This window comes from Neomonachus schauinslandi, chromosome 6, assembly GCF_002201575.2.
Source record: "Neomonachus schauinslandi chromosome 6, ASM220157v2, whole genome shotgun sequence".
Lineage (NCBI taxonomy): Eukaryota > Metazoa > Chordata > Mammalia > Carnivora > Phocidae > Neomonachus > Neomonachus schauinslandi.
Window position 1 is genome coordinate 153920382 of NC_058408.1, and position 19792 is coordinate 153940173.

General features: G+C 50.9%; 1 protein-coding gene across 1 annotated transcript in view; it reads left to right on the plus strand.

Annotated features, from left to right (window-relative positions):
• Nucleotides 1-19792, plus strand: part of INPP5A (inositol polyphosphate-5-phosphatase A) — a 172563-nt gene that overhangs the window by 98402 nt on the left and 54369 nt on the right. Inside the window, exons 6-7 of the mRNA XM_044916232.1 lie at nucleotides 9778-9841; nucleotides 19321-19424. Coding sequence (XP_044772167.1) covers nucleotides 9778-9841; nucleotides 19321-19424 — 168 coding nt within the window. The remainder of the gene's footprint in view (nucleotides 1-9777; nucleotides 9842-19320; nucleotides 19425-19792) is intronic.

The window sequence follows — 19792 nt, forward strand, 5'->3', positions numbered from 1 at the left end:
CACATCTCCTGCAGCCTCCAGCCGCTCTCGGGCACCTCTACCTTCCTGGGACGCTGCCGCTCCACGGCTCAGGGGTGGGGCTGCCCATCTCTCACGTGTGAGGAGCCTCGAGAGCCAGAATTTCTTCCATGTTGACCGTTCGATATGGCAGCGCCCATCACCTCTGACCTCTGAGTGTGGAGGCGGGGGGTCGGTCCCCGTGCACCCTCCTCCCCTCTCCCCTTCCGAGATACCCCCTGCCCCCGGTCCCCACACTGACCACTCTGTGCCACACCATGTCCCACTGACCACCCCATGTCCCCCCTGATCCCTGGGTCCCCACTGACCTCCACATCCCCACAACTTCTCCTTGTCCTCACTGACCCCCACTTGGCAGTCTCTGTGTTGACTCTTTCACCTGCTCCCAGTCTCTCCCTAATGGTGGTCCTGGGTCCAGTCGTCGGCCCCGTCCTTTGCTCTGGTCTAGTCCCTCCTTGGCAAGCTCGGCATCTGTGGCGTCGGCCGTCCACATGTCATGCACCCCCATTTACATCTGTCCTGGACTGCAGACCCGAGCGTCCAGCTGTCTTCTCATGTCTGCCGTGGAGTCCAGCCATTGCAAGCTGGACACCTTCTCTGCAGAGACCCCATCTCAGGCGCCTGCCCTGCCCCGGCTCCCTGGCGGACACCCTGGCCTTGCCCTGGGGTGCCTCCCCATGCTTGCACCACTGTGCCAGGGCTTCCTGGGGACGGAGCCTCTGTGGTCAGAAGCTGGCCCTTTGGGTGAAGCACTGTCACTGTCCCCCACGCTTCAGGCCATTCAGTCCTCGGGACCTTTCGGTCGCCCAAGACCGTGCGGCAGAGAAGGTGCCGTCCGCGTAGGGACTGGGTGCCTGAGTGGACGCCTGAGTCCGCTCAAGGGCCGCTGCCTTGCCTCCCAGGTCAGCTGCACTGCCAAGTGTCCCCTGCATGCAGGGCTCGGGCATTACCCTTGCTGTGCCTTCTGCGCCCTCACCCCGCGCCCTCCAGGCGGCCCGTCTCGTCACGTTGCACTAGCTCCTCGCGGTGGTCGCAGGAAAGGCCAACAGGCGTATTAATCGGGGGGGGATTTATCGTAGCCACACGAGATATTAACAGCACGGAGCATTTAGCCTTCTGTCAGGATGACTTGTGCTCTACCCGGCCCCTCACTGGACGGCCTAATTGGGGACACTCCCGGCAGGGGCTGTGACAGGGCTTAGCACCCAGTGCTCAGCATGCCAGCTCCCATGGTGCAAGCTTTATAAAACGCTCTTTAATTCAGGAGCAGAATATCGTTACCTCCGTAAGTAGATGAACACAATGGACAACCAATTTAATTAACTTCTAATGCTGGCTGTTGGACGGCAGACAAGATGAAATTATCCGTGCATCTCTCGAGCGGGCAGCCAGCCTGGAGAGGGGCTTGCAGTGAGGGTCAGACGGGGGGACACCTTTGTGCCGTCATTTCATGTTTAGCCCCAGGAGCTGAAATTGGAAAGTCAGGACTTTGTACGTAAGTCAGCTCTCATTTCAGAGGGTTACAAAGCCGCTTTGAGAGAGGACAGCACTCGTGACAGTGACGTGCTAAGTGCAGCCGTTCCCACGTGCTGCCCTCCTGGGTGAGGCTGGGGGACGTGGGCAGTGATGCCCCCCACCCAATTAGAGCGGCTGTCCACCAGTTTATTGTACAGGAAGAGATCAGTGAAGCTGTATGTTGATTTAAACAAAAGCTTTGTTTCATTTATTATTGTTTATAATCTAATGAATGTTATAGTAGCTTTGCCTTGATTTATTACCCAATCTATTAAATTGTTGTAAAACCAGGAGCATGGGCTTGCTCGTGAAAGAGCTGTTCGCCTTGTTGATAAAAACTGTGTGATTTTTTGCAGCCTTGCTCAGCTTCTTGGAGGCAGTGGAAGCGATGCGTTAGGTTGTCCTTTGAAACCAGAGTAAACAGTCCTGTGTGTTGGGTCTTGAACTGCTCAGCAGTCAGTCCTGCAGGTGCATCTCTGTATCCCTGTCCTTAACCAGGTGTTGTTGGGTTGCTGCTGTGCGCCAGGTGTTGAGCTGGGGACTCGGGTGACGAGAACACTAACCAGGAGCTTCCCACCCCTCCTGGGAAGGAAACAAGCAAGCAGCCAGAATGAGCAGCCCTGCGACAGGGTGGGTGTGTGCTGGGGTCACCAGGGCTCTGCTTGAGCAGTCAGGGAGGGCTGCTCAAAGGAGGCAGCCTTTCCCTGGAGACCTGCAGTGGTAGAGGGTCGTGTGTGAGAAGCTGAAATGGGGACGGCAAAGCAGGTAAAGGCCCTGACGGTGGCAGAACTCAGCCTTTCCCGGGCGCGAGTGCCGGTGTGGCCGGGGCTGGGTGATCTGGGGTGGGGCCTGGAAACGCGCAGGAGCGGGCCGGGGGGGACCCATGTGCTGGCTGTGACCAAGGAGCAGAGTGATGGGGTCAGATTCTAGTCTTAAAAGGCCACCCGGCGCCAGGTGAAGAGTCTGAGGGGGCCGCAGCAGCGTGGGGCCGTGAGAACGGAGGGAAGTGCAGGGTTACAGGTAGCATGTGGATTTCACAGACAGAAAGGATGTGTGCGGGAGAGACACGGTGGCGGGGAAGCAGCTGGAGGATCCAGAGCGACCCTCAGTTTCCAGGGGGCAGGAGGGTGAGTGGTACATTACTGTCCCAAGTCGGGAGAGACTGGGCTCCACATGAGAAGTCCACGTGGGAGTCCGCCCCTGACCCCGAGGCCGGCCTGCGAGGGGAGGCCCAGGGCTGTGCGTGTGGGAGCTGCCCGCTGGAAGATGGGAGGGGTGAGGCCCCCAAAAGGGGAGGAGGGAGAAGGCTTCACGGGGACCCCAAGCAGACGCCATGTGCCGTCACCTGGAGGAGGAGGACGAGTGCCCAGAGGGGCGGACCCTAGTACTGAAACCTGGAACTAAAGGAGGAGGGAAGGGCAGGTGATCTCTGCTGCTGAGAATGCAGGGGTCGTGAAAAGTGTCCTCTGCATTTGTGAGTGGAGCGCTACTGAAGACTTGACAGAGAATCATTTCCCTGGGGTGCCGAGAACAGAGACAAGGCTGGGAACTAAAACACAGTATCAGGAACAGACTCCAACAACGTGTGAAAACACGCATCATGGGCCTGCCAGGTGGATGCCAAGAATGCAGGGAAAATCTCTGAAAGTGATTCACCACTTAGACCAGAAATGCCCTGCGCTCATCTCTCACTTCGTCCTGGCCAGCGCTTCTCTCTTGGCCGAGGTGCCATGTTGACGCAGTGCCCCAGGGCTCAGCCCTCAGATGAGACGCCCTCCCTCGGCGTTCCCACTGCTGCTGGTATCGACCTTCACAGACAGCTCAAATGTCCCTTCCTACTCAGACGTTGACCCTGAACCTCAGACCCGCCAGCCTTCTGCCTGTGGGGCGTCCCCATGTGGACGCCCCACAGGCACGTCCATGCGGCAGTTTCATCCCGGTTACTGGTTTCCCACCAGAGCCCACTCCTCTTGGAAAAACTGCCCGCTCCAGTTTCTTTCACCAAGGCTTGGGTCATCTTTGACCTCACTGTTTTTACTTACCCTGCTTCACGTCGATCAGAAGGTCACATTTCAGGCACGTCCGCGGCTGCCCTCCCCACAAGCCGTGTCCTCAGAACCAGGCCCTGGTCGTTCCACGTGGAGCCAGAACACCTGGCGTTGCAACAAGACAGAACAAACAAGGAGAGAAAAGGTAAAGATTGTGAGGAAGAAACGAACCTGAACAAATAGTCCTTGCTCACAAATCATCAGAGAGAATCCGTGATTGTTGGAACGGAAAGGAAACTGAGCAATGTTGCTGAATAAAAGATTAATATACAACAGCTAATAGCATTGCTATTCACCGGCAGCTAATGGTTCTAAACCAAGGGTAGTTTCAAAAATTACATTTTCTAAAAGCAACAGAAACTGAAAGATAACTAAGGGTAAATCTAGCAAAAGATTTTCAAGACTTTTACAGAGAAAATTATGGAACTTTATTAGAAGACATTTTAAAAGATCTCAAATATATGGTTAAAGATGTATCATGTTTATGGGAAGGAAAGCTGAATATCCTAAAAATGTCCCCTCCGCCTCCAGTCTCTGTCATCCAAATCCCAGCAGGATGTTCTGGGTGTAATCCAGCAGCTATTCTGAAGTGTCATATGGAAATACAAAGGGTCCCACATAACAAAAGTGCTTGTGAGGAAAAATAAAATGAGGCACTTCATTAGTAAATATCAAGACTTATTATAAAGCTAAAATAGGAAAAAATTGTTACTAGAAATAGATCAGTTGGGCAGAATCAAGAACTCATGAACAGACCCCCACATCGGTGCACAGATGGAATATGAGAGTGACGATGACAGTCACGGGGAGACCAATCGGTTTCCACAGAGGATGAGATAGCTCTAGATTCTACCTTGTGCCACACCCACTAACAAGTCTCTGTTACCCTAAAATCTTAAGTGGGTGAAATACACTGTTACTGCTTTTACATGAGAATATAGAGAATGTCACTGTGGAGTCAAGTTAGGGAGCTATTTCTAAATAAGACATAGAGGCATAAAGCGTAAAGGAATGTATTGATTAATGATTAATTTGATTTTTCTTTTGAGGGAGAATGGGGGGAGGGGCATAGGGAGAGGGAGAGAGAACCTCAAGCAAGCTCCACACTCAGCACAGAGCCCAAGGTGGGGGTCTCGGTCTCGTGACCCTGAGATCATGACATGAGCCGAAATTAAGAGTCGGATGCTGAAACTGACTTGAGCCATCCAGGAGCCCTGATTAATTTGACTACTTTAAAAATAAAAACTTTTCATTTAATGAAAGATGCCATAAAAAGATAAGCTAAAGAGGGAGAAATTCTTTGTAATGCAAGTAATAGATGAAGAGATAATATCAAATTATATTTAAAAATTAAAGATCTTGTAAAATGAGAAAAAGACAAATCGAAGATATGAATAAGGAGTTCACAGGAGAAATCTAAATTGTCAATAGTCTTAAAAAAGCGAGGCTCAACTATGATGGTATAATGAAAATGCAAATCAAAACAACAGTGACGTGCGATGTGTGTTGTTTCACGATCCAGCTGGCTAAGACCGCAGTCTGCTGACACCAGGTTTTGGCCAGGGATGTGGAGCGGCAGGCCCTGCCCGCAGTGCCCGTGAGGTCTGGGTCATCAGGCGAGCTGAGGACCCCTGCACTGCAGAGGCACAGACACTGTGACCCAGAAGCTCAGTCTCGTGCATATGTACGTTTAATACATACGTGCACCTTGTGTGTCTGTCCCTGCAAGCATGTTCACCGTAGCATCAGTTGTAATGGTGAAAACATTGGAGACAGGCTTTATCTCCAGTAGAGAATGGATAAAAATTGCAGGATTTTTATATATTAGATTGTTACAGAGCATTAAAAGTGAGCTAAAGTTACATGTCTGAATATGGAGCATCTCTAAAACAGAACTTTGAATGGAAAAAAACCAAGTTCCTGAGGAGAGAGTAGGTAAGGTGGCATTGATGAAGAAGCTAAGAGCCCTGAGCTTCGGACCTTGATCACCACCGTTCAAGATGGCGGCTGCCTGCGGGGAGAGGCCAGTGGCGCAGGGCATAGCAGAATCCCCTCAAGTCCCCGTGTCCCCGTCATGCCTGTGTGCACCTGCCCTAACCCCACCCCCACCCCCCAGGTAACCGCTGCTCTGAATTTTATGTTTATGATTTTATTCCTTTTTTGGTATAATCTTAACATCACATTTTTTTTATTTCAGCTCCTTTTGATTAGGTTTTTGTTACCTTGGCCAAGTGAAGTTTTAGGAACTTCCTCCTTCTCAGTCTTGTGAAGTCCATCTAGATTTGGGGTGTGATTTATTTTCCATGCTGTATCGTGCGGCATCATAGGAGTATTTCAGATTTTATTGACCCACCTTCGTGTGGTGAAGCGTTAGTTCATCAGTGTGTCTGGAAGTCTGGCTGCACTCATGCACACACCTCCTGAGGGCTCCCGCTTCTCGGAGGGTGAGTGCCACGTGTCCCCTGACTGAATATGGGAACTTGTAGGACACACCCGTCTCCCCATCGCGTCTGTCCTCCGAGCTCAGGGGTCGCTGCAGATCTGGACGAGGGGACAGGGTCCAGAGAGTGGACTCGCGGCCGACTGCCTGTCCCGATGCGTGTCTCGGGGGCTGCGCAAGTGAAGCCTCTCTGGCATCTAAGCCTCGAGCTCAGACAGGGGCGTGTGTGCAGCTTCCCTTCTTACCAGCAGCTTCTCCTGCTCAGTGCTCACCACATACTCACGGGTGAGGCCCCCGCCGTCACACCCGCGTCCTCCACACCATCTGCCCGCGCGGGACAGAGTGGGCCACGGACCAGGGGCTACATCACACTCATTCATTCATTCACGTCTGTTAGTTCTAACTTAGAACAACTAAGTTGTTCTGATTTGTTGCGAACTTGGAGATTATCGACAATATCTCATGAAATTCTTTTTCCTGTTCTTAGATCCACTTATTTTTTTTTTAAGATTTTATTTATTTATTTGAGAGAGAGAGAGCGTGTGCACAAGCAGGGGGTGCGGCAGAGGCAGAGGGAGAAGCAGACTCACCACTGAGCAGGGAGCCCGATGCGGGGCTCAATCCCAGGACCCTGGGATCATGACCTGAACCGAAGGCAGATGCTTAACTGACTGAGCCACCCAGGTGCCCCCATTTATTTTATTTTTAAAAAATAACAAGCAGAAAAAAAAAAAATAACAAGCAGAAGACACTTTGTAGAGACAGCAAAGTATGCCATCTTGGAGGAGCAGGGGCTCACTGAGGCCTGCGTGGCATTTGTGAAGTGCAGCCGCCCTTCATGGCGGGTAGGACTTCCCAAGCTCTGCTGTGCCGGAATCCCGGCCCGCATGCCCCTGCCCAGTGCAGACCCCGCAGCTGGCTTCCTGGGCCCCCCCACCCCCCCACCAGCCCTGTCCCCTGGGAGAGGCTGACCTGGGTCCGGTCCTGGTGACTGCTGGAGGGGCTGTCGGGAGGCAGCTGCCAACACTGATGAGGACGTGGGGCACCCGCTACCCCTTGGGGTCACACTTGAGATGCTTTTCTGTGGTGTCTGCAGAAGAATGTGTCCCCAAGAGCCTCTCACTGCTGTCGCTCTGACTTGAGCCTTAGGAATGTTCTTTGTTTTATGGAAAAGTGAGCCGGATGCAGCAGGCCTGCAGGTTAATGATATGTACTTTGGCTGCTAACCTAATTGCAGGGATGATAAATTACTGGCCCTCTGATTTGTTTGCAAATAAAAACTGATGGAGGCCTTTCTAACGAGTCACTTTGTGTTCTTTCCTGGTTGGCTTCTGCCCAGGCCCAGGTCACCCCCAGCCCAGTGCGGGCAGCTCCACAGGAAAAGTGGAGCACTCGACAAATACACGTCTTCCCTGGGGCTGTGTAGGGGTGGCCTGCTCCCATCATCACCCTGAGTCAGCTGTGTTTGGGGGGTGGGGGGCTTCCTGGCATCTGAGTTCAACTCCAGAAAGCAAATGAGCGACCAGATGCATCACCTTAGCAGAGTCCAGTTGAGCTGAGAACTGGTTTTATAGTATTTGCACCCCGAGCCAGCTGCTGAGCCGTGGCGGGGCGGGGGGGGTTTCATCCACTGTGGGCAGCAGTTCATGCAGACGCCCAGGTGGATGGCAACCGGGAGTGCCGGGCCATACCCTGTCTCAGAGACACATCACTTGCCACGTTCCGTTGAACACGGGAGCTGGGGTCTCCGTTCCTGGTCCACCCCCATCCTGCACTGCAGAGCCCCGGGGGCTCGGCTCTCTGGGGGAGACGCTGGCTCCCCATCCCCACCCCGCACCGTCCGGCTGCGCCTCGAGGCCAGCCCCACGCGGGCGGATCTGAGGCTCCCACCTTGCGTTTGCTGCTCTGACAAAAGAACAGCATCGACTGGATTGCATCTCACTAATGGAGAATTAATTGCCACCCTTGACAGTTAGGTTTATAAATATGTAAAAAGTATTTTAATTGTTTTTAGTAAAACAGGCAAGCAGTCAATATTCTCAGACGTGACGAGCACAGTGCTGACAGGTGCTGTGGTCAGAAGGCCCGGTGAGCGCGGGGCTCCCGTCCGCAGGCCTGGCTGTGCTTTTTTGTGGACGTTGCTGTGTCCTGTGACAGATGCATGCCCTAAACCATATTGATAGAGTAGGTTAAACATTGAAAAAGTTAGCTTGAACTTTGACTTTAAATATTCATTAGAGCTAATTATGGATTTTCTGACTCCATGAATTACAGTTTCTATACCTGCATTGGCAATTTGTTTTCCATTTATTTATTATAAACTTCTTAATACTGTATTGGCTTTATCATGCTTAACAAGGCAGTAGTAAAGGTTTGCCACGACATTTATTTACTGACACTTTCTCGGAGTGCCCTTTCCACCTGAATCAGATGCAGCACAGCCCGTCAGAGGCTCGTGTCCACGGAGTAGCCGCTGCTGGAGCTCTGTCCCCCCAGGTACCTTGTGGGGGTGACCAGGTTCAGCAAAAGAATAAAATATATGTATATAGACACTTACATATCTATATCTGTATGTACATGAATACACATTCAAACAGTGTGTGTGCACATGTATGCATGTAAATGTACATGCACACACACACCAGAGACAAACGCATACACACATGCATGTGCATGCATATACACATGGATATTCATATGTATATCTACACGGGTATATACATACACACATACACAGACGCATATACACACATGCATGTGCACACAGATAAATGCACATACACGTGCATGTGCACACATACAGACACGTACACAGAGATATACACACATGGACAAACATGTACATATATTACATGCACACACGTACCTACACGCACACGCATACACACATACATACACAGATATATACACGTGGATACACGTACATATATTACACGCACACACGTACATACACACACATACACATACATACACAGATATATACACGTGGACACGTACATATATTACATGCACACACGTACATATACACGCACACATATACACAGACACACACGTACAGAGATATACACACATGGACACACGTATGGATATTACAGGCACGTGAATACATGTGCGTGGTTATACATACATACACACATACGCACACACACATTACACCCACTCACACAGGAATACACATATCCATATATATGTTCACAGGCACATAAAAAACACCAAGTTTGAATTCAGATAAACAGCAGGTAACTTTAGTGTCAGGTGTCCCAGGCAACCCTCCTCTGGTGGTCACCACGCGCCCCTCGTCTGGCCTCTGCAGTTTTGCCTTTCCCGACTGGACCCCGATCCCCAGAACCGTCAGCCCATGGATGGGGCGGGGGCCTGGCGGCTCTGTGGGCGGTGGTTTTGCAGCCCCATGAGGAGGAGGAGGACGCGGTGGGCAGAGAAGGCAGGCGTGGAGTGCAGCCGCCGGAAGCCTCGGCGGCGGGTGCAGCCCTAGGCGAGGCCAGAGCCAGGCTCTGAGCCCTTCCCGCTGGACCCCGCCGCCCACAGCCCAGGGCAGACCGCTGGAGTGCGCGCCCCGGTCGGGGGAAGGGCCTATCTGTGGGGACAAGTGTGGCTCACGTCTCATCCCAGTGACCGTGATTAGGCCCTGAGGAGTGAACTCTCGTTTCTACAAGAGCATTTTGTTCCTCCCTTAAAACCGCTCTCAAACTGTCCCCAGTGCTGGTCTCTCACTCGGTTTCTCTTTTTGCTCTGCAGGCATTAGGAAGCTTTTATTTTCTTCATGAATCCTTAAAAAACATCTACCAGTTTGACTTTAAAGGTAAGACTTTTCTGGGCTCCCCCGCCCGGCGTCCCTGTGAGAGGGTCTCAGCCACTAACCAGGGGCCTCCCGTGCAAACCTGGTGCTCAAGGCCCTCTGGATTCCAGGGGCATTCCTGCCCGGGACCCCGCCCGCCCGGGACCCCGCCCCCGGACCCTGCCCCGGACCCCGCCCACCCAGAACCCCAGACCCCGCCCCGCCCTTGGACCCCGCCCCCGGACCCTGCCCCTGCCCTGACCGGGACTCCAGACCCCGCCCCTCCCGGGACCCCGCCCCGCCTCAGACCCGCTCCCGCCCCGCCCGGGACCCCGCCCCCACCCCTCCCGGGACCCCTCCCCGGACCCCGCCCGCCCAGGACTCCAGACCCCGCCCCGCCCGGCATCCCGCTCCCCTCCTGCTCCCAGGGCGGGCCGGCAGGGGACCCTGGCTCTCCTACAGCGCAGTGCGGGGGGGGGGGGGGTTAAGGATGGGCCTTGTGTCTGTGTCAAATGGGAGAAAATGAAGACCAGCGCGGGAGGGGGCGTCTTTAAAATGAGCCGACGTTAGCGGTGGAGTGAAAAGTGCCCCGCGTTTCTGGGGCGCGCGTGCTGCGCGGAGAAGGTTCGTTCTGAGCCCCTGAAGACACGGCCTTCGTGTCTGCGTCTCCGCGCAGTCCGCCGGCCGCACCTGCTCGCACACGAGTCCCCTGACCGCACGTGGGCTCCTGAGCCAGATCCCAGTAATTTGAGGTGTCACTGAAGTTGTAATAACTGTGGACGGCAGCTAATTATGTCAGGTTGTTCAGATTCATTATCTTTGCTCACTTAGGAGACAGATCACCTCTTCTGAAATGCAGAGGCAGAGTCTTCCCTAAGCGGCTACTTGAGTAGTGATTTCATCCATGTCAGGAACAGGATTCCAGCCAGCAGGATGATTTTTCATTGGCCCTGTTGCTGAGGATTCTTTGCACAGTTTTAAACGCAAGCACGTGGCTTTCCCACCGAGGAACGTGCTTTGAGTAGCCTTGCAAACCTGGCGAGAGACAGGCCAGAGGCCACTGTCCCCGCGATGTTAACAGACCCTGGACGCCCCGGGCCGTGTTCTCCAGCAGCAGGGCTGTGGGTGAGAGGGAGCAGAGGGTAGTTGCTCAGACCCCGCACGCTCCAGGTGGGGCTGGAAGCAGAACGGTGTGAGGCCTCTCATGAGCCTGTTCTTCGAGCTTAGGCACAGAGCCGGTCTGCTGACCTTTTCCCTTCCTTTGAGTCACCGGTTCCAAACACATTTTACCGCTAGCTCAGGTCAGTCATAACATACCCCACTAGCCCGGGGTTTCTTTGGAGCTGTACTTGGGATGTACCTTTGCCTCCAGCAAACCTTCCGAGGGGCCCCCGTGTTGCCAGTGATGAGAGTGGAGACGGTGGTGGTGTTCGCGCCAGGAGTGTGTGCTGCTTCTGGGGGCGCGCCAGCGGCTGGATGCGTCATCAGTACCCACAGCACAGGTGGAGGGCGCAGGCCCGGCAGGTCTCGGGAGCAGGAACCCCGCTCTTCTTGCCTCCTCCTTAGGCTTCCACCTAAGTTACAGCAGAAACAGTCTCAAATTTGTGAAAAGCTTGAATAAACTTTTTAAGAATAGCCTGAATTTAGTACACAGTTAGAAATTTGAGGACTCCCAGAAGGTGTGGATGAAGAGGGGTGAAAGGGACGTGAGTTTCTGGTCCGACACCTGAAGAGCGTGGATGGTGCTGAGCAAACGGAGCAGGGCGAGTCCCTCCGATCCCTCAGAGAAGCGAGGCCACAGGGCTGGTGCTGCCGCCACCCTGGAGGGACAGGCAGGCAGACCCTGAGAGCCACAGCTTCCGGGAGCCGGTGCAGGTGGGAGCCGCTGGGAGGGGTGTGCAAAGCTGGAGGCTTGAGAGAGCTGCCCACCCCCCCCGCACTCTTTGGTGAGCTTTGGCTGTAGGAGCCCCACCATACTGTTACGGTGAAGATCAGAGAAAAACCCCCTCATGCTTCTGGCAGGTGGAGAGGGAAGGGGCTGTTTGGAAGTTGTCCAGAGTCCTTCGTTCTTCCTGAAAGGCATGCCCGCGAGGACAGCCATGTCACCAGAGCTGCCCAGCAGGCCTGGGGCAGGCAGGTGGGCAGCATCAGCCTCCGCTGGCCTTGCTGTCATGCTTGAGGGGCCGTGGTGCTGAGAGCACATGAGAAGGTTGCAGCCTGGGCTCATGCTGGCCGAAGGACCGAGGCAGGGTCACCGGACTGTACAATGGTGTCCCTCCGCCTGCCGCAGCGCCCATCGTCACACCAGGTGTCATGGCAGAGAGTCTCCAAGCTCACCCTCTGTTTAAGGAGGAGTCTCACAAGAGTGCAGAGACTACAGAGGAGACGAGAACAGAGCATGGGAGGAAAAGTTAGCCTCTGAGTCCCTCCAGGAAATACCCCTGATATAGAGCAGATGCTTAGATGTACATTAAGAAAGAAAGTTAAGAGAAGGAGTAAATGAAGGTAAAATATTTCATTTCCTGTTATTCTTAATCTGACAGATAACTTTTGTTCAGAGTGTCCATAGCAACAACATGGTGGGTGCCTGTAGCTTATGGATAAGTGAGATGAGTAACAGCGACGTCAGGAGGGATGGGAGAGAGGAGCTGGGGACTCTGTCACAGGGAACCTGCACTTCTGTGGAGGAATACAGTGCTACGCTGAGAGTGGACTTGGATCGGTGGTAAATAGGTATTGCAAACTATGGCAACCACTAAAAAATTTTAAAATAATACACAGTTGACATGCTAATAATAGAGGAGAGAGAATGGAATCATATAAAATGCTCAATTAAACCAGAGAAGTCTACAGAAAAAGAGGGAAAGACAAGAAAGACACAGGAAACAAAGGCAACAGATGGAGAAGGTACTAATAGGGAGCATCTTACTCCAACTCTATCACAGTTCACTTTAGATGTCAGTGGTACAAATATACCAGTTACAAGACAGAAACTGTCAGAGTGGTTAAAAAAAATAAGACCCAGGGGCGCCTGGGTGGCTCAGTTGGTTAAGCGACTGCCTTCGGCTCAGGTCATGATCCTAGAGTCCCTGGATCGAGTCCCGCATCGGGCTCCCTGCTCGGCAGGGAGCCTGCTTCTCCCTCTGGCCCTCCCCCCTCTCATGTGCTCTCTGTCTCTCTCATTCTCTCTGTCTCAGATAAATAAATAAAATCTTTAAAAAAAAAAAAAATAAGACCCAACTATGTGTTGTCTGCTAGAAACCCACTTAAAATACATAGACACATAAAGGTTAAAGGTCACAGGGTGGAGAGAGATAGACCATGCTAATACTAGTCAGAAGAACGCCAGAGTAGCAATGATAATTTCAGATACAGCAGACTTCAGAGCAAGGAGAGTTACCGGAGATAAAGAAGGCTATTTATTACATAACAATAAAGGGGTCAAGTCTCTAAGAAGACATAATAGTTCTTAACGTGTACGCACCTAACAACAGAGCATCACAACACACAAGGGAAAAACTGAGAGAGCTTCCAGGAGAAATGGATGAATCCACTGTCACAGGTGGAGACTTCATTGCCCCTCTCTCAGAGATGGACAGATCCAGCAGGCAGAGAATTGGTAAGGACATAGTTCAACTCAACAGCACCATCAATCAATGGAATTTAATTGACATTTATAGAATATTCTCTCCAACAGGAGCAGAACACACATTCTTCTCAAGTTCACATGGAACATTTACAATGGTAGACCACATTCTGGTCCATAAAATACTCCTCAACAAATTTAAAAGAACAGACATCATACAAAGTATACTCTTGGACCACAATGGAATTTAACTAGAAATCAGTAACAGAAAGATAGCTAGAAAATCCCAAAATACTTGTGTCAAAGTTCAGAAATAACAGAAGTAAAACCAATGAATCACTGAAGTAATAATTAGTAAAAGTTTGTTGTGCACACATAAACAAGACAGTTTGCAAACCCAAGCATTCCAACCAAAACATGGAGTGGGGCTCTGGGGTATATTGTTATAAAACAGCTCAAGTGGTGTGGACACAGTGATTTTATTCTTCGCAGTGATTGGTTATGATATTAGAATTCTCTTAAATGATGGGAGTGGTTAGTGGTTACCTCATATCAACCTTGGGAAACAGATTTTTAGAGGCATAAGCAAGGAATGACCCAGTTTAAGTTAGCCTTGCAAAATAAGCTAATTTCACCTTTGTTTGTATGACTAAACTGGCTTTGTCTGCTCAGGGAACTTTAAAGGCTGGTCTCTATTTGTTTTTTACTTTAACACTTGGATATGAAACAATACACTTCTAAATAACACACGAGTCAAAGAATAAGTCTTGAGAAATTTTAAAAATATTTTGAACTAAATGAAAATGAAATACAGCTTATCAAAATTTGTGGGATGTAGTGAAAGCAGTGCATTTGTAGCATCAAATGTATATATTAGAAAAGAGATTAAGATTTAAAATCAATAATCTAAGGTTCTGCCTTAGGAAGCTAGAAGAAGAGCAAAATAAATCCAAATCGTAAGAAAAGAAATCATAAAAATTAGAGCATAAATCAATGAAATTGAAAACGGGAACTCAATAGAGAAAAATTAACAAAACCCAAAGCTGATTCTTTGAAAAGATCAATAAAATTGATATACCTCTACTCAGGCTAACCAAGGAAAAAAGAAAACACAAATTACTAATAGTAGAGATGAGAGAGGGGTCATCACTACTGACGCTATAGACATTGAAAGGATAATAAAGTTATACTGTGAACAGGTCTGTGCCTATAAATTTGATGATTTAGATGAGCCAATTCCTTGAAAAATACAATTGACCAAAACTCATACATGGAGGACTAGATAATCTGAATAGGCCTTTTGTCTATTAAGGAAATTGAATCAATAATTAATAAATTTCTAAAAAATAAAGCACCAGGCCTGATGGTTTCACTATGAATTCTACCAAACATTGAAGGAAGAAATTATTCCAATTCTTTATAATCTCTTTCAGAAAATAGAAGCAGAGAGAAAACATTCTGACTCCTTCTGTGAGGCCAACATTACCTTATACCAAAACCAAAGAAAGACATTACAGAGAAAGAAAACCATAGGCCAGTAGCTCTAATGAACATAAAATACAAAAATCCTCAACATAATATTAGCAACTTGAATTCAACAGCATGTGAGAAGAATCACACAGCATGACAAATTGAGATTTATTCCAGGTACGCAAGACTGGTTCTATATTCGAAAATGCGTTAATCTAATACATCATATCAACAAGCTAAAGAAGAAAGCCGCATGATCATGTCAATGGATGCAGAACAAGTATTTGAGTAAGTCTGACACCAATTCATAATAAGTCTCCGCAAACTACTTCAACTTGGTAAAGAACAGCTAGAGAAACCTACATCCCATATCACACATCATGGTGAGAAACTAGATGCTTCTGGTCTTAAGTCAGGATGTCCACTGTCACCATTTCCCTTCAACATTGCACCAGAAATCTTGGCTGTGCATTAAGACAAGAAGAGGAAATAAAGGGTGGCAAGGAATAAAACTCTCTTAGTTCTCAGATGACATGATTATATAGAAGATCTGAGAGAATCATCAACAACAAAAACTGGTACAAATAAGCAAGGTTGCAGGATACAAAACTAATATACAAAAGTCAGTGACTTTGCTCTACCAACAGTAAATAGGTGCAATTTGAAATTAAAAATGAAATACCGTTTACATTAGCACATGCACAAAAGAAATACTTAGAAATAAATCTAGCAAAGTATGTACAAGATTAATATGAGGAAAACTACAAAACTTTGCTGAAAAGAAATCAAAGAGGATTAAGTAAATGGAGCAATATCCCATGTTCATGGACAGGAAAACTCAACATTGTTAATATACTGGTTCTTCCCAGCTTGATCCATTGATTCAGTACAATCTTAATCGAAATTCCGGCAAGTTACTTTGTAGACATCAACAAATTGATTCCAAAGTTTACATGGAGACACAGATGACCCAGAATAGTCAACCCAATATTGAAAGAGAAGAACAACGTTGTAGGACTGACACTGCCCGACTTCAAGACTCACTATAAAAGCTACAGTAAAATTAAGACAGTATGGTGTTGGTGAAAAAAATAGACAAAAAGATCAACGGCACAGAGCAGAGCCCAGAAACAGACCCCCATAAATACAGTCGACTGGCATTTGACAAAGGAGCAAACGCAACACAATGGAGCAAAGATGGTCTCTTTTACAGATGATGCTGGAACAACTGGACGTCCATTGCAAAGTAATCTCGAGCCAGACCTCACACCTTCACAAAAGTTGACTGAAAGCAGATCATAGGCCTAAGTGTAAGGTATGAAAGTATAAAATGCCTGGAAGGTAACGCAGAAATGGTACGTGACTTTGGGTTTAGTGATGACTCTTATTTTATTTTATTTTATTTTATTTATTTTATTTATTTTATTATTTTATTTTATTTTATTTATTTGACAGAGAACACAGCGAGAGAGGGAACACAAGCAGGGGGAGTGGGAGAGGGAGAAGCAGGCTTCCCGCTGAGCAGGGAGCCCGATGCGGGGCTCGATCCCAGGACCCTGGGATCATGACCTGAGCCGAAGGCAGACGCTTAACGACTGAGCCACCCAGGCATCCTGGTGATGACTTTTTAAATACAGCACCACAGTCCATGAGGAAAATTGATGTGCTAGACTTCGTTAAAGTTAAAAATCTCTGCACAAAACACTGTGAAGGGAATGGAAAGACAAGCCATGGATTGGGAGAAAATATTTGCAAGAGACACATCTGATAATCCAAAATATGCAAAGAACTCTTAAAACTCAACAATAAGAAAACAATCTAATTAAAAAATTTCAACAGACATCTCACTCAAGAAGAGGTACGGATGGATGGCAAATCAAACTGAAAATAGGCTCCACATCGTGTGTAAGGAGACACCACCACGCACCCGTTGGAACGGCCACCATCCAGAGCGCTGACGGTCCCAGACGCCAGGAGGACGAGGAACAGCAGGAGCTCCCACCCACGGCTGCTGGGGATGCAGCATGGTGTGGCCACTTTGGACAGCGTGGCAGTTTCTTACAGACTAAACGTAGGCTTACTGCACAGTCCAGCAATCCTGCTGCTTGGCATGTTACCCAAAGGAGTTCAAAACTTAGGTCCACCCAAAAACCTACAGAAATATTTATAATATCTTTATTCATAATTACCAAAAACTGGAAGGAACCAGAATATGTCCTTTCTAGGTGAATGGATAAATGGACTGTGGTCCATCCACACAGTGGAATATTACAGAGCAATAAAATGAAGTGAGCCATCAGGCCACAGAAAGACAGAAGAACCTTAAATCCATATTTCTGAGGGAAAGAAGCTGGTGGGAAAAGGCAGCAAGAGGACAGTAAGGGAAGGCGGGAGACAGAGGGTGTAAGTGGTCTGTGTTGCAGGGGCTGGGGAGGGTGGGGGAGTGGGCGACGCCCCGAGGACACGGCGCAGTTGTCAGAGCCCTGGGAACACGCAGCACACAGGGGGCCCTGACCTCCGGTACGGACCTCAGCGCGTAACGGCGTAAGCACACGCGCCGCGTGAGCGCGGGACAGACTGTTGGGGAGGGCGGGGCGCTTCCCATTCAGTGTTCTTACTCCTGACACTGCTCTAAGAAATCAAGTCTGTTCTTCAACAAAGCATGCAGGCCTCCTTTTGCTCCGACTCCCCCAGCCTCTTCCTCTTTCTTACGGCAACGAGGGTTTTCATCTGAAGCAGAATTGTCTCCCCGCCACAGTCTCTTCTCCCCTTCCCCCTTGACACGCTGCGGACCGCGTGGCTTGTGGAGGACCGTGGGCGTCCGTCCTGGGGGCATCCACCCCCTGCAGCACAGGAATGGGTGCCCCCGGCGGCCCGGTGTCGTGACTCAGGCTTGGCTACATGTGCTGACCGCTGGAGGGACAGCTGGGCCCTTGCTGGGCGTCGGTGGCAAAAGGCGGCAGCTCGAGAAGGCCCAGGGAGGGACGGGAGGCGGGTGAGGCACATCAGGAAGCCCACACTGCGGGCCGAGGCCACGAGAAAACCGTCCCATTGTGGGTGGGGCGCCCAGGCCCGCCATCCCGGGAGTGGTTAGCTCCCCTGCGGAGCCCCCCGTGCCAGGGCAGGTGGCCCGCAGCCTTCTCAGATGGGCGCTTACACTGCCCCCCGGTGCGGTATTTGATAAATGCTGTCCGTCCACGGACACGGATGTGTAGCTCCAGGAAGTGCGTCCCGCGATGGACACACTTCTGCACCATTTCCAGTGGTGGTGGGTGTCGGGAATGGGACGTGGTGGGCCACGTGGGGGTCACTTGTTCATTGACACAAGCCGTGCCCACCTGCCGCCTGGCACCAGCCTCCTGGCTGAGGGAGTTTGTCCTGTGTCCCCCCACGGGCCTCGGAGGCCATGGTGATTGGGGAGGGGACAGAACCACATGCACCAGTCACCTTGGTGATCGTCCCCATGTTTGGGAGCAAGACCAGAGAGACAGTGGGCACAGTGAGCGTGCAGCTCGGCGTTTGGGGGATGGCTCCACGTCACTGCTCTGTCCTCACTTCCCTCCATCACCAAACGTCCCATCCTGCCTCCTCCTGGTGGGGCAGATTGTCAGAGTCCTTGCCCACCAGTGTTTGGCTTTGACCTGGGGTTCACTTTCCCCCCAAACCCGCAGTGCCCAGAGCTTTGTCACTAGACACTGCCCATGTATCTCATCCCACCCTCTGCCCCCATCAGTGGGTCCGTGGGGCCCGTGGTGCTCCAGGAGCTGCAGGTGGGGACAGGGAGCGTGACCACCACAGAAACGGACAGCACACTTCATCCCTTGTCCCCTGGCAGTCTCCTAACAGCCGGGAGCTTCACCTCGTCCCAGGTGTTCCCAGCCCAGGAGCAGCCGTCTGGGCCCGCTGCTGCCCGAGCTCCCTGCGTGGCATCTTGTGGGTGCCCCTTGAGAGACCCCACCATGGGCGTGGAGCGATGGAAAGAAGCAGGCCTGGGCCTGGATGTGAAAGGTCTAGACCAAGCCCTGTCCGCGGGGGCATTGGTCCAGGCGTGGGGTCTGGGGAGCGGCCTCCGCCGTACTCCGTGTCTCAGCCTCACAGAAAAACTGCTATTCCTTGGACATGAGTGATGTCGGCTGCATGTGAGGAGGAAATCGATGTTATTAAGTAAATTCGTATTAAGGTATGAGTGAACGGTTATTCTGCAGCCGTCTTAAATATATTCACGGTTTTAACAGAGGATGCCAATTAGCCCTTGTAAATCTGCAGACAGGAAGCTCTTAGGGGATAACGAAGTGGAGTGTCGGGCTCCAGGTCGTGGGTTGGGAATTTACGAGCCACTGGCGTCCCCCGGAGCAGCGGGTTCTCCCCACCCCGCGGCTCCCCGCGCTCCCCGTGGGGTGGGGTGCCGCCGTGAGGTCATCCATGTCACCCTTCTGCTCTTTTCCAGCCAAGAAGTTTAAAAAAGTCACTGGCAAAGAGATCTACTCGGACACGCTGGAGAGCACACCCATGCTGGAGAAGGAGAAGTTTCCGCAGGACTACTTCCCCGAGGTGTGTTCCGGCCGCCGGCCCCCTGGCGCACTTACCCCTCAGAGCACGCGCCTCGGGAGTGAGGAAACGGAGCTGAAGGCCTCGTGTTCCGGGGAGGGGGTCCCATCCTGGCTGCCGCATGCTGCAGCAGGTGGTCTTTCTGGGAGGTTCTCAGGCCCACGTGGGTCCATCTGGGTGGTGTTTGGTGGGGGCTGAGGACCTGCGTCGTCTGTCATTACACGAATCACATTTTCTAACATCATTTCCAGGCAGAGTAACCTTCCCCATGAGAGGCAGGAAGATAATCGTCAGTTCGTTGTGGGGCCTGGAGAGGCCAGGGGCCCCCCCAGCAAGTGTTAGACGGGAGTGGGTGGATCTGGCCATGGTGC